The sequence below is a fragment of the Ustilago hordei genome, assembly GCF_900519145.1.
Source record: "Ustilago hordei strain Uho2 genome assembly, contig: UHO2_contig_06, whole genome shotgun sequence".
Taxonomy (NCBI): domain Eukaryota; kingdom Fungi; phylum Basidiomycota; class Ustilaginomycetes; order Ustilaginales; family Ustilaginaceae; genus Ustilago; species Ustilago hordei.
This window is the reverse complement of record NW_024545253.1, coordinates 1,067,441-1,082,667: the sequence shown is the minus strand read 5'-3', so window position 1 is coordinate 1,082,667 and position 15,227 is coordinate 1,067,441. Positions and strand designations below refer to the sequence as shown.

The 15,227-nt window shown below is 48.9% G+C and overlaps 2 protein-coding genes across 2 annotated transcripts; one reads left to right on the top strand and one right to left on the bottom strand.

Annotated features, from left to right (window-relative positions):
• Window positions 1-158: 158 nt before the first annotated feature.
• On the top strand, window positions 159-3,260 carry UHO2_03791 (uncharacterized protein; the record flags this gene model as incomplete). The annotated part of the gene is made up of 1 exon (XM_041554397.1): window positions 159-3,260. The coding sequence occupies one exon, from the start codon at window positions 159-161 to the stop codon at window positions 3,258-3,260; it is 3,102 nt and encodes a 1,033-aa protein (XP_041410331.1).
• A 1,156-nt stretch (window positions 3,261-4,416) lies between these two features.
• UHO2_03790 (uncharacterized protein) lies at window positions 4,417-5,971 on the bottom strand (the record flags this gene model as incomplete). The annotated part of the gene is made up of 3 exons (XM_041554396.1): window positions 4,417-5,127; window positions 5,224-5,804; window positions 5,926-5,971. The coding sequence occupies 3 exons, from the start codon at window positions 5,969-5,971 to the stop codon at window positions 4,417-4,419; spliced, it is 1,338 nt and encodes a 445-aa protein (XP_041410330.1).
• Window positions 5,972-15,227: the final 9,256 nt, after the last annotated feature.

Below are 15,227 nucleotides of genomic sequence, written 5' to 3'. Positions count from 1 at the left end.
TCCTCGCAGAATTCGGAACCGAATTTCCAAGGTTGCAATGGACAGACACCTAGCAACGCTATCTAACCCTGTCTCCTTCACCTTGCTCTGTCCCTTGATCAACCTCAACCATCTTTGCTCACATATCTACCGTGTGACAGACCTACACAAGGCCGAAGATGATCACATTCGTACCTCTTTCGGTGCCCTATGCTGCGGTAGGCTCCGAGACGAGCGTACGCACCAAACACGAATCCGATGCATCTGAACAAGAGCATCCCCGTGCACTCGCCTACTTACTTCAGATGGACGATGTTCGTGTTCTCATCGACTGCGGGTCACCCGAAGACTTTGTCTTTTCCAACTCAGTATCGGCATCAACATCCGACAACCATGATGGCAAGGCAGAGTCTTCTTCGATGGCTCAGCAACGCGAAGCGTCTGACCCAACAGCTTCTTTCGATCTGGATCAGCTCAAAGCAGCTCCTCTCGACACGTTGCTGCGTCAACTAGCACCCACAATCGATCTCGTCCTTCTCTCACACTCTTCTCTCGATCATTTGGGTCTCTTTGCCTATGCTCACGCTAAGTTGGGACTGAGGTGCCAAGTGTATGCGACAATGCCAGTCCAGAGCATGGGAAAGCTAACTGTGCTTGAAGCAATCCAAACGTGGAGGAGCGAGGTGGATATCGAGAAGGAATCTAGCTCGTCTTCTTTCAACACACACCGCTGCTTACCCACCGCAAACGAAGTCGAGGATGCATTCGAGGAGATCAAAACAGTCCGATACATGCAGCCTACGCATCTTGAGGGTAAATGTGCCAGTTTGACGTTAACAGCCTACAACGCAGGTCACTCACTCGGAGGTGCTATTTGGAAGATCCGCTCTCCTACCTCTGGTACCGTCGTCGTAGCGCTCGATTGGAATCACAACAGGGAAAGACACTTGGATGGGACAATCCTGCTCTCCTCCTCCGCTGCTGCTCCTGGTGCACCAGGATCCGGCTCTGGATCAGATGCAGTTCGCCGTCCCGACCTCCTCATCACCGAAATTGAACGCGGTCTCGTCACCAACACCCGCCGAAAAGACCGGGATGCAGCACTCATCGACCTCGTCCACACCACCATCCAAGCTGGCAACTCGCTTTTATTCCCGATCGACGCATCAGCACGGTTGCTCGAACTTATGGTTTTGCTAGATCAGCATTGGGCCTATGCCTACCCACACGCACGATTCCCACTGTGCTTGATCAGCCGAACGGGGAAAGAAGTCATCGAACGATCCCGAACTTACATGGAATGGATGACTCGCGAATGGGCCACAAAAGCAAATGAAACCATCGAAGCCAACCAAGATAAATCCAAACCCCCAAACCGAGGAAATCGATCCGCTGCAGCATCTTCACCACTCGATTTCAAGTACGTGAAAGTTTACTCTTCGCTGCAAGCTATGGATGAAGCTATACCGCAAGATCAGGCGAAAGTAGTGCTTGCTGTTCCGCCATCTATGACGCATGGTCCGAGTAGGAGGTTGCTTGCGAGGTTCGCGAAGAATCCGAACGATGTTGTAGTGTTGATCTCGCGCGGTGAACCCGGATCGCTCTGCCGGCAGCTGTGGGATGCTTGGAATACTAACCAAGGGAAAGGTTTTGCTTGGGCACAGGGGAAGCTTGGTGAAGCAGTCACACCTAACACGAGGGTTCGGTTCGAACTCAAGAGTAGAGTCCCGCTAGAAGGTGAGGAACTCAGAGCGCATTTAGAGGCTGAGCAGGCGGAGCGTGATCGACAAACACAACAGCGCGCCCTTCTCGCACGATCCCGACGACGATTGGAAGCTGATGAAGATGAGTCTTCCGACGATGACTCCGGTTCGGATGGCGAAGGAGGTGAGGGGGAGAACATCTACGATGTTGCCAACGAAGCAGGTGAACCCGGCGCAGGCACGCTCGTGCGCAAACGACCCTATGGCGCAGCTTTCGCCGAACCCACCACCACCGTTGCCAACGGTGCATCCGGGGCAGGAGGGGACACAAACCAACTTAGCTACGACATCTATCTCAAAGGCAACGCCTCACGTGCAACATCTTTCTTCGGTTCCAAAGCAGGCCAAGAAGGACCCTTCGGCCTGGGTGTACGTTACCGACTCTTCCCCGCCATAGAACGAAAACGAATGGTGGACGGGTTCGGAGAAGTCATCGATGTCGCACGTTGGCTTTCTCGTCGACGAGCTCTTGAAGCGGCTGAATCGGCAGCTGCTGATACACTTTCGCCCGAAAACGCCGCTCTCAGCCTCGAAGCGAAACGGAAAAAAGCTGCGGAAGAAGAAGCCCGGCTCGCTGCTGCTATCCCGTCCAAATACATCACCGAACAAATCGAGGTGAAACTCGGGTGCAGAATCGCTTTTATCGAAATGGCCGGTCTCAACGACGGCCGAGCACTCAAGACTCTCATCCCGCAGTTGCATCCGAGGAGATTGGTAATGGTGAATGGAGATGAGGGTACAAAAGAGGATATGTTGGGTGTTTTGGCGGCAATTAAAAGTCTGACCAAGGATGTATTTGTACCGAGGTGGATGGAGAGTGTTCAGATTGGTGAGGTGACCAATTCGTACACGGTTAAACTAGGGGAGGGGTTACTGGCTGGATTGGAGTTGAGTCGGTTTGAAGAGTTTGAAATTGCGCATGTTAGGGCATTGGTTAAGGGTGCGATTGGTGCAGAAGCGGGAGTGCCAGTTCTCGAGACCGAGAACGCCATTGCTGCTGCCACTGCCGCCGGCGGGGAGGAGGGTGGAGAGGCTGCGGCGGCGGCAGCGCAGGAAGGAGTGCTGGTCGAACTTGCTTCCTCCGGCATCATCCGTTCCAACACTCAGCCAGCATCCGACGAAGACCCCTCCCTAATCCCCAATGTGGAGCATTTGACAGGACGAAACATCCAAGCAACCCTCCTTGCCCCCACCATTCCCCACGCCACCCCCATACCAGGAACACTCTTCATCGGCGACCTAAAGCTATCAACTCTCAAATCTGCCCTCTCTTCTTCGCCGTTCAGGCTACCAGCAGATTTCGCAGGAGAGGGAATGTTAGTTTGCGCTCCAGCTGGGTCAACTACGGGACCGGATGCAGTGACGATACAGAAACAAAGTAAAGGGAGAATTGTGATCGAAGGAAATGTGACAAAGAGTTTCAGAAGTGTCAGGGAGGCGGTTTACGGGTTGCATGCTAGAGTTGCTGGTGGTGCCGGAGGAGCAACTCAGGTGGGAGGAGTAGAAACACAACTGTAATCCAGACTGAAGAAGTGTCCTATCAACTTGAGAACACATCTTGCTTTCCGATGCCGATTGTGTGCCAGTGCCAGAGATCTGAGGTGCTGTTGCTTGGACGACTGCCAACATTAAGCGAAGTTTGATTTGATGAGGAGCGCAGCTGTCACTTTCCGCATCAATTTGAGCCGTTTTGCTACTATATCGAGCAAGCATGTTTGTAACTCGAATTGACATCACGGATGATCACATCCTCCTCGCTTATAACCGGGATCGCGCATTGAGTTCCTGTTTCACTCGACAAACCTGCTCGCAAGCTGTCACCGATCAGCCAAAAACAGGCAGACACAGACATCTTTAGCAGCTTGTTTGTCGCTGACAACTGCATCCCGCAGAAAGGAACGGACATCGACAATCGGCCAAGCAAAACCAACCCTCTGCGCGGAGAGGCAGTCGAGCGTGCACCTGCGCCATTCAACAACCGTTTGTTAACACTTCGAAAACTTTTGACACTGGCAAAACACTCGTTCACTGGATGCTTGCGGCTATCGACGAAACAAGATCCGTCCAGAACCAGCAAAGCCGCACGGCGCTCTTCTTCTGCCCTTTGAAGTTGGCGGATTTGTTTCGTCAATATCCCAGCCCGTTGGGGAGTTGAAGATACTTCGATATTACCAGGGTCTAACATGTTAGGTCCGAGTATTCGGGACCAGAAGACCGAAATTAAGGATGTCGGCGCGACCGAGATAAGTGCGAAGTTCGTGGAAACGTATACAGCTTACTCTCGGGGGTTGACACCGAGATATGAGGTATGCCGAGTAGTGCGTTGACATGGCAACGATTATGAAAGAGGGTGCCACTGGACAGAAGCTCTAGAGTTATGTGGGAAAGGATACACGACTCACCTGGAACAACACAGCGAGTGTCAGCGGCGGTGATAAGGTATATATACTCATGTTTTGTAGCCTCCATTCTCTCGTAATAACCAAGACTTGTAGTAGTTACACATCTGTCTGTAGGGAGCCTGATTCTGGCCCCAACGAAGTGGTGCTTCTACTTTCAGCTTGGGGGGTTGCTGTCATCCGTCAAAATCAGTGTTTGAAACTACGCCATCTCCCATTCACTCGTCATATACAGTGCCAAAGGAGTTGGATAAAGTACTCAAGTCGAGGGATAATTAGGCAACATTGTTATTAACCTCACTAGGAGCAAGGCTGACCGCTGCCGCCTTCTCCTGATCATGTCTTGCCTTCTTGACCATTCCCGCCGCAGTCAAACCTTGGTCTCTGCTCGAGCTGCTTACCACGGTATGAACAGAGTGGGTGCTCTCGTTCTCTGCTGGCTGAGCAGCAGCCTTAACAAAGCTGAACTCGGACGCAGACATGGTCTCCAATACACCGACAAGGTTTCCGTAAGCATCCTTGAAGACTTGCTTGCTGTCGTCGGCATCTTGGCCAATGTTGGCGGATTCGTACTGGAAGTACTTGAGGCCCTGGTAGAAACCGGCGGTCACAACAGCAGCTGCGTAGGGGGCGATGAAGTAAATCCAGTCGTAAGATTCAAAGAGACCAAGGACCACATTAGGGCCGAGGGTACGAGCGGGGTTAAGCGAACCGCCAGTGTAGTTGGTGCCCAAGAGCTCGGCAAGGAAGAGAGCGAGACCAATACCGACAGGGGCCAAGAAAGTACCACGGTGCTTCTCAGCAGCGAGCAAGAAGATGGCAAGAATGAGCTGGCAAGTAAGGAAGAACTCTAACCAGAAACCCTGTGCAATGTTGGTGCCGTTGGCGAGGGTGGTACGTGCGTTGATGTTACCAGGGAGGATACCAGTGGTCAAAGCGGCAGCGGCGATACCACCTGCGAACTGAGCAATCGTGAGGTGGAGCAGCTGGAACCAGCCAAGGGTACCAGTCAAGAAAAGAGCAAGAGTGACGGCAGGGTTGAAAAGACCACCAGAAACACGTTAGAAAGTCCAGGCGTTGACGGCAAGCGAGAAACCGAAACCGAGCGAAGAGAAAAGAAGAGCGTTTGTGTCGGGAGGAGCGTTTTGCGAGAGCGAAGTAGCATCTCCATTGTGCTGGGTCGAAGATCGAGCGTTGGCAGCCTGAGTTGCAATACCGAAGGCGAAGAAGAGGAAAAGAACGGTACCGACGAATTCAGAAACGAAAGCAATGATGTTGTTCTTGATCTCGAGTCGACGTCGGAGAGCAGCACGGTAGTGGTGACGGTGCTTGTGCTCCTTTTCGTCGACTTTCATGAAACCTGGGAGCTGCTCTTCGATGATGATGCTCTCTCTTCGTTCGAGCAGAGCAGGCTGATCAGGGTTGCCATCGGGGGTAGATCCGAGGGAGAAGAGGGAAGGCTGGGTGACCATCTTGCGATGGTTACCCTCACCCGTTGTGACGGGTGCCATTGCGAGACCGCCGTACTGGTGCTCGTCAGATGCGTGGTGGTAGCCGTTACCGTTGACTACAGCAGTGCTCGAAGAAGATCGGAGTCCTTCTTGTTGTGCCTTTTGAGCGTCTGTGTAAACTCCTGTTCCAGCAGCAGAGAGCTGTGGGTTGGCTGTTGGAGCAGGATGGAAGTCAGAAAGACAGATGAGAGGTGGAGATCTAGTCAGTTTCTTGGGACGGGTTGGCTTTTCGCCCTCCGAATCATATATGACTCGAGAAAGCGGAGAACTTACTAAGGTTAGTGGTGCGAGAAATCTCTTGACCTTTGTTGGTCGACATGATGGCTATATTGGTGCTACCTTGCGGTGCGGCCGTGATCTGAACAGTGCCTGGCTTTTGTCAGGACTTTGTGGTGGGGAACGTAAGAGAGAAGATAGAGGGGGTAGAGAAGCAATAACCGAAGTGTGTTGTGGCTTCTGATGATCAAGTCCGTAAGTCGGGCGGTATGGATCAAGTGGGTGACAGTTGTGGTGGATGATGATGTAACGAAAGTAGCAACGCCAGGTTTCTTATGAGAGAATGGCAAGGATGGCCAGCTCAGCGTTCATCAGACGATTACGGGAAGCCAGAACAATGGCGTAAAGCACTTCTTCAGCAGCGCAGAGCATTACCAGCTGAGCGAGCAAGTCGTGCGAAGACTCGTTGATGAAGGCGGGAGAACGGCCGACCCATTCCAGAGATAGCAGCAAACGTCTAAGGAGATCGGCCAAAAACTTTGTTTGAGGGCATAACCGACCACTTGCAACGAAGCGAAACGTCACTCCGACCAGGCAATTGTAGACCTCGACTTTCTTCGCTGCGAGAAGCTGCCAAGTTGTAACGCCGACAGCACACAACAAACGTTTAGCTAGCTCCAGCTGCACAGACCCGGATGCCAAGAAGGAGGCGGCGGCACTACACAGAGGGGTTCTTGTCACAAAAAAAGAGCGGGCGTCTCAGTCTGCTACTGCAAGGGCGAGGCTATCATCATCATCTGATGTAATACTGTGTGGGCGTAGCCAGCGGAGCTAACAAAGACAGAGGATTGAATAGAGCGTGAGAGGGGCATTTGATGAAGTGTCGTAGGAGGATTACCTCACTGCAAGTTTCGAGTGCGAAACCACCTAACAGTCAAAAGCGTCACTGACAGAGAAGAAAGATGGTTCAAGCCATCCTTTACTCTGCTTCGAGGCGACATGAAAAAATAAAAAAATAAAAATAAAAATTCTCCGCTCCCACAAGCACACCTCGAATTCATCTTACCCTCCTCAATCGTCATGCTTTGGTCGGCGGGACCTGAGTTGTCAACCCTCTTCCATGCGAAGCAAAGATTGTTGCATGCCGTAGCTTGTATAGCGAAATGTCGACCTCGGAGATCGTGAAACCCAACTCGACGCCTTTTTTTTTTTTTTCTTTTTTTTTCTTTTCTTTTTTTTTCTTCTTCCCCGCCAACCCCAGGGCAATTGGCATTTCGAGCAGCCCGTTTGTCAGATGCGAGACACTCCATCAAGGCTCAAAGAGGCAAGATGGCTTTTCGGATTCCGCAACGTTGATGTTTGCTCGCCTGAAAAGAGAGCTGCTGGAAATGTTCCCATTCATAGAAACAAGCCAAAACTTCTTGCCCTCCCGGCTGACTGGGGTGGGGACTTTGATGCCTCCTTGTAGATCCGAGAGGCTGGCTGATGCCGGGGCACAACTTGCACTTCTCGAGCCTCAGTCGTGGTTGGACGGCTGAGCAACACTGTAAAGCACTCAAACTGCCTCGAAATCGTTATGAGGAGAACAGTATCTCCTTCAGCACACAAAACAGCAGAACATTGGATGTATCTGAATTAGCATTGAACACTTCGTACCACCGGCGCGGGGAACAACGCATGAAGGGTAAATCAACGACTTCCCATCGATGAACGCGGAACAGCAAACTCAGTCTACACTCGCGACTGTCGTACAAACAGACGAGGACCTCCAAAAGCCGTCTTTCATCCATGCGAACTTGGCATCTCCCAGTGCGGAGAAAAGCTGGATGGGAGAGAGAGAGGAATGCTTTCCCGCTGCAGACAGTTCAGACAGTGCAGCCAAAAAGAGGCCGAAAATGCGAAACTAATTGAAGATAACAATTAATACACGGCGTTATCAGGGTCACAATCAGACTCCCTTTACAACAGCCATATGTTCTATGTAATGCTTAGTTTTCATAGTGTGAACCTAAATGACAAACACATATATATACTCCATTCACTGCTCTAGTCCTATCTGAGATGGGACATGTCACTTCATTTGTACTCCTATGTTGCTATGATACTGAGTGCCACTGAGCTGTCGCCATGACAACAATCATGTGCCTCATTGTGCTTCTCGCTTAAGTAAGCCTCCTGTGCCTTGGTGTCTCAGCTGTGACATGTGCATCTTGCTTGAGTTGCCAACACATCTTCAACTCCCCCCTTCAGCAGGATCTCCAGCCCTATCATCCTAGCCAATTGTCAGGGGTCTCGCGCCTGAAACCCAGGTCGGTCTGTCGAGATACTCGGTGACTATCAAACTGTGCGACAGCTATTGTCTCAGTATTGGTGACTATCAAGTTGTGCAGTGACAGCAGGTGGCGTTCATTGGATATACTATCGTAGGTTTCGGCTGACCTCTGTGGACACTCCGTTCAGGGGTAGCTCAGCATGATCAATATCAATGCTTCGGTTATGATGACACCAAGGTCTGGTGTGAGTGTTGATGATGATGAGGTTGATGACGTTGGTGATAAGGTTGGTGAGTGTTGATGATAATGAGGTTGATGGTGTTGGTGGTAAGGTTGGTGGTGTCAACACGAGTGTCCAGTGTGTTGACTTGATGCTTGAAGTGATCCCCGGACCGCAGTGGACTACTGCCTTTGGTTCTATCTTGATCCGGACCACTAACCTGCTATGGGCGCCTTCGGACGTCAGGTAGTGGTGATACAACACACACACTACGATGAGGAGCAACCTTGATAGATTGCTGCTATGCTGACTGAAACTAATATATACTTATGCTGAAGTGATAACTAGTTATGGTGAGTAGAGTGGATGAGGATCCACTCAACCTATGATGATGAGAAAGCATGGTTATATACCTCTTCTCAGCATCGCCAGTGATGCTGCTCCTGCTCTCTCTCCAGAGAGTACCTTCTTCATCGAGTACTGCTCAGGGGCCTCTCCTGCTTGGCACCCCTGTGCCTCTTGAGCTGTGTTGACTCCTTCGACACTGCTCCTCCTCCTCATGACCTGGTGTCGACTCCTTCGACACTGCTCCTTCTCCTTTGATCAGTGACAGTTCCTTTGGCTCTTGTCTCTCAAGCCCCTGAGTGGTAACCATCTGCATGCTCCTTGAGCTTGGTCCTCTTTGTGGCTGTGCCTGCTCCTTGAGCTTGGTCCTCCTCGTGGCTGTGCTTGGCCCTCCTTTGCATGTGAGTCCATAGGTGTCCATGGTCTCCATGGAGACTGCACTACGACCATGCTCTCTACTGATCTCGACTAGATCTTCGATACCTGTGCTCCTTCCATATGAACCCGTGACCCTCCTGCTTCTTGAGCATCCAGGCCCATGACATCCATGGTCTCCATGGAGACTGCACTACGACCATGCTCTCTACTGATCTCGACTAGATCTTCGATACCTATGCTCCTTCCATATGAACCCGTGACCCTCCTGCTTCTTGAGCATCCAGGCCCATGACACCAATCATGAGGTGTTGAGACCCTGTAAAGGTTTTGTCAAGACATCTGCAACATTGTTTGCTGTCCCAACATGTTTGATTGCCACATCGCCCTCTTGCATGTGATTGCGGATGAAGTGATACCATGTGTCGATGTGCTTTAACTTCCAATGTTTGGCTGGATCTTTACTCACCTGCATGCACCCCTGGCTATCAGTGTATAGTATGGGCTGAATGTCTGTGATCTCCAAATCCCGGAGCAAATATGAGAAGAACAATGCTTCTTGCACTGCTTCGGAAGCGGTGACAAACTCTGCTTCAACTGCTGACAATGCTACACATTTTTGAATGTGAGACTTCCAACTCACTGGACATCCATACACATATGTTATTGACCCCGAGGTGCTCCTTCATCCATTTGTGGGGTCAGATGCCCAGTTTGCATCAGTATACATCGTTACCAGTGTATCTGAGTGCTCGTTTGCCTCCCCTCCTAAGTGTAACTGATATCCATTCATCTGGTTCAGGTACTTTACCACATGAATGGCTGCCTTCCATGCACTGTTGATCAGGATCGACATGTATCGTGATAATACACCAATGGCAAAGGCAATATCTGGTCAGGCTGTGTTGGAGACCCATAATAGTTGGCCAACCAACTCTTGATACTTCTTTGCTTGCTGAGGATCACATCTCTCACCTCTGGCAATGTTCACTATGCTCAGCATAGGTACCCAAGATTTCTTGTTTGCTCCTCCTAACCATTTGTTCACCATTTCTTTGATGTATGCCATTAGACCCAGAGATATCTTCCTCTGTCTTCTATCACATGTGATCTTGATACCCAGAAATTCTTTGATTCTTCTGTTGTCTTGTGTCTCCCATTTGTCCATGATCTCTTGCTTAGTGTGGTCTACTTCATCATGACTGGGTGATGTTATCAGCATGTCATCCACATATGCTGTAATGATTGTGATCTTGTCACCTGTCCCTCTTGAGTATAGGCATGGTGTGCTCGGCATGCAATGAAAACCAATCATCCAGAGATGTGAGTCTAACTCAATGTTCCATTCTCAGCCCGATTGCTTCAGACTGTACAGTCCTTTCACTACCTTCAACACTTTTCTGGGTGGTACTTTGATTCCTACTGGGGGCTTTAGATATACATCATGGTGTATAGTAGAGTTCAGGTATGCTTGTTTTACATCAATAGAGTCTATTTCCCAGTCTCATATTGCTGCAATGGCGATCACCCCTCAAATGGATTGGATGGGTGCTACTGGTGCGAAGACTTCTGTGTAGTCAATGCCCTCGCATTGGGTGAAACCTCATGCCACAAGCCGGGCTTTGAACTTTGTTGGCATGAGGTTTGCATCGGTTTTGATCTTGAGTACCCAATGCATGTTGATGGTGTTTGCACCCTTTGGGAGGTCAGCAATCTCCCACGTGCCCATTGCTTCTAATCCATCCAGCTCCTTTCACATGGCTTCCTCCCAGTGCTTTCTGTCTTCTCCATTCATTGCTTCATGTATGGTTGGGTCCAGGTTCTTTCTCCATTCTGGTCACATCGCTATGAGTCCAAAGGATTTACTGTCAATCTGGGCTTCAGTGATTGATCCTTGTTCCAGCACCTCTGCCATTCCTCTGCTTAACTTTTCTTCCAAATCTGTCTCCATATCCATGTATTCTTGTAGTGGCCCTTCATCTGTTTTGTCAAATATATTTTCTTTGTTATATCCTAGATCTTCAAAATTCTCTTCTGTCATCATCGCTGGACATGCCTTTGTGTCAACCAGTCACCACTCTGTTCTGTCTGACCAGCACTTTGATTCCATGAATTTTGCTGAATTGCTCCAGAACATGTTTGGATTATAGTCTGGACTGTAGAATAGCCAGCCCTTTCTCTCTAGACTGTATCCCAAGAAAAAGGATGTGATGGCTTGCTGGTCCAGTTTCTTGTTGTCCCATTTGACTTTGGGTATGTTTACCCATGCCAGACAACCAAACACTTGTAGAAGTCTTAAAGCTTGCTCCAGTGACTTGCCAAACATGGCTTGGTAAGGGAATTCATTATCAACACTCAGAGTGAGGTTTATTTTGAATGCCACAGCTCTGATTGCATATGGCCAGAACTTCTTCCATAGTCTCCTCTGCATTAGCAACATCCTTGTCTTCTCTCCAAGGGTCCTGTTCATTCTCTCTACCCATCCATTTTGTTTACTGTTGTATCCTATGGTGGTTTGCCACTCTATGCCCCTTTCTAGCGACCATTCCAATGCATCATTGCTTCTCCATTTGGTTCCTTGATCGGATTGGATTGCTTTTAGCTTCCAATCTGTCTGTGTTTCCAGGAATGAAACAATCCTTTTGAGTTGCATAAATGCATGACTCTTTTGTGTCAATGGCTGTTCATACACATACTTGCTATGATCGTTGACCAGCACTAACATGCATGTGTACTCTGTCACATGGGATGAATCTATTATTAGATCAACATGGATAAGATCCAGGGGCCCTACAGTTCTTTCACCACTACCTTGCCCCATTCAAGTGCTTGTGCTCTTGGATTGTACACACTGCTCACATGTCAGAGCAGTGTTTGGATCCAATTCCATGGTATGCTTATCCTTTAACTTGCTCATGATCGCCTTAGCTTTATCCCTCCCTGGGTGTCTGAGATGCTCATGCCATAGTTGTTGCTTCAAAACTTTTGGCTCATTCTCAATATGCTCGAACTCCTCATCAACGCCTTCAAACAATGGTGTTGATGTGGCCATCATGCTTTCTTGCCATGTGTCGCCTCAGAACTCCAAAAGTCCTCACTCACAATTCTTTGCAATCTTAAGTGTCATGCCATTTGTTAGAAAAATTTGACCACCAGTTGTGTCCAATATCACTCATGCTCCTTCATCCGTTAATGAATTCATTGACAGAAGGTTAACATTAAGGTGCTTCACATATAATACATTTTGTAGGGAGATTTCCCCATAATCTGTTGATATGCTTGCATCTCCTATAGCTGCCGCTTCCAAGACCTCGCTTCCAGTGGTAATTATCCACTTTTGGCAAGTTCTTGGATGGATGAGCATGCTATAGTCATTCACCATATGATAACTCACCCCCGAGTCCAAGATCCAATGAGCTGTCTCTTTTGTGTTCAGGGGGTCTTGCCACTTCAATGGGAGGGTGAGGGAGCACCACACTTCCTATTTAGGTTTAGCAAGGCAGGAGTGGTCTGCCTGCATTCCTCGAGCTCACATGGCTGTTGTCGGCTTCGGCTTCAGTCTCTCTGGTCTGTTCATTTTGATTGTTGTTGCCAGCAGTTCTAGTGCTGGCTTGTTGGGGGTCGATCTTTTGTGCAGGGACACTTTCGACAGCGGTCTGCTGGATGCTTAGTGTGGTGGCGAGGGTGTTGAAATCAATTTGATGGATGGTAGCAACTGTCTCCTTATACACTGGATGCTGGATCGTGCATTTCTGCAGAGCCAAGAACAATGTATCATCAGCAAATGGTTTGCTGAGGAGGCTGCTTTCAGTCTGTATGGACCAGATCTCTTGAATTAGCTTTCTGGCATCTGAGTGAAACATCTTTGTATCATTGAGCTGCGAGATGAGCACAAGTCTGTGAGACATCTTGGTGGCTTCGTTCATGAGACCATTTTCAATCTTTCTCCATACTTGATTGAAAGTAAGGTACTCTTTGATTACATCTAGAATGAGGTAATTTACATTGTGTTCTCCAGTAGTGTTGATTGTTCCACACAGGGCATTAATTAAAGCATCATTGAGGGAGTGGCTCCATTTCGGGTGCTTCTTGTCATACATTCCCTCAAGATGTTTCATCGCATGGGGCATGGATCAGAGGAAAGATTTCATGTGAGTGCTCCAGCTATAATAGCTGTGTGATGTGAGCTTTGGCACAGGTTTGAGGAGTTTTGCTAGGGTGCGAAAGTTATATCACTTGTCACCATCATTGAAGTTGGAGTTGGAATCAGTGTCTTCATTGGCTTCATTGTCAATGACCTCTGGCTCATTCTCGTTTGTGGCATCGTTGTCTACCCAAACCTGGGTGTTCTTGCCTTTTCTGCTTCCTTTGATCCTTATTTCAGTGTCTTCTACCATTGTTGTCAATGAGTTTTGGTTGGCTCGGTGATAGCTTCTTCAGACTCTTAATCAATTGAAGATAACAATTAATACATGGCATTATTGGGGTCACAATCAGACTCCCTTTACAACAGCTGTATGTTCTATGTAATGCTTAGTTTTCATAGTGTGAACCTAAATGACAAACACATATATATACTCCATTCACTGCTCTAGTCCTATCTGAGATGGGACATGTCACTTCATTTGTACTCCTATGTTGCTATGATACTGAGTGCCACTGAGCTGTCGCCATGACAACAATCATGTGCCTCATTGTGCTTCTCGCTTAAGTAAGCCTCCTGTGCCTTGGTGTCTCGGCTGTGACACATGCATCTTGCTTGAGTTGCCGACGCATCTTCAACTAAACTACATCACATGAAAGACATGTTGAAAAGTGAAGACATTTTGGTCCCGATACTGGCGATCGGGGAGAGTCTAAGTACGATGTGTCATGGGCCTAAATGCTCAGGAAGCAGGAGGGTCACAGGTTCATATGGAAGGAGCACAGGTATCGAAGATCTAGTCGAGATCAGTAGAGAGCATGGTCGTAGTGCAGTCTCCATGGAGACCATGGACACCTATGGACTCACATGCAAAGGAGGGCCAAGCACAGCCACGAGGAGGACCAAGCTCAAGGAGCAGGCACAGCCACAAAGAGGACCAAGCTCAAGGAGCATGCAGATGGTTACCACTCAGGGGCTTGAGAGACAAGAGCCAAAGGAACTGTCACTGATCAAAGGAGAAGGAGCAGTGTCGAAGGAGTCGACACCAGGTCATGAGGAGGAGGAGCAGTGTCGAAGGAGTCAACACAGCTCAAGAGGCACAGGGGTGCCAAGCAGGAGAGGCCCCTGAGCAGTACTCGATGAAGAAGGTACTCTCTGGAGAGAGAGCAGGAGCAGCATTGCTGGCGATGCTGTGAAGAGGTATATAACCATGCTTTCTCATCATCATAGGTCGAGTGGATCCTCATCCACTCTACTCACCATACAACTAGTCAATACTTTAGAAACACAAGTACTCATTAGTTACAGTCAGCATAGCAGCAATCTATCAAGGTTGCTCCTCATTGTAGTGTGTGTGTTGTATCACCACTACCTGATGTCTGTAGGTGCCCCATAGCAAGTTAGTGGTCTGGATATAGATAGAACCAAAGGCAGTAGTCCACTGCGGTCCGGGGATCACTTCAAGCATCAAGTCAACACACTGGACACTCGTGTTGACGCCACCAACCTTATCACCAACACCATCAACCTCATTATCATCAACACTCACCAACCTTATCACCAACATCATCAACCTCATCATCATCAACACTCACACCAGACCTTGGTGTCATCATAACCGAAGCATTGATATTGATCATGCCGAGCTACCCCTGAACAGAGTGTCCACAGAGGTCAGCCGAAACCTACAATAGTATATACAATTAATGCCACCTGTTGTCACTGCACAACTTGATAGTCACTGATACTGAGACAATAGCTGTCACACAGTTTGATAGTCACCAAGTATCTCGACAGACCGACCTGGGTTTCAGGTGCGAGACCCCTGACACGATGTCACTCCTGGTTTAGACAGAAACATGTATACTCAATTGACTAAGTGAACATGGCGAGAACCTAGTGTTCTCGAGCTAAATTTATATACACCTCTGAGGCTGATACCGAGTGTGGGTGCTATCTACTTAATGACGATGTCTGGCAACGAGCAGGACCAGGTTGCATC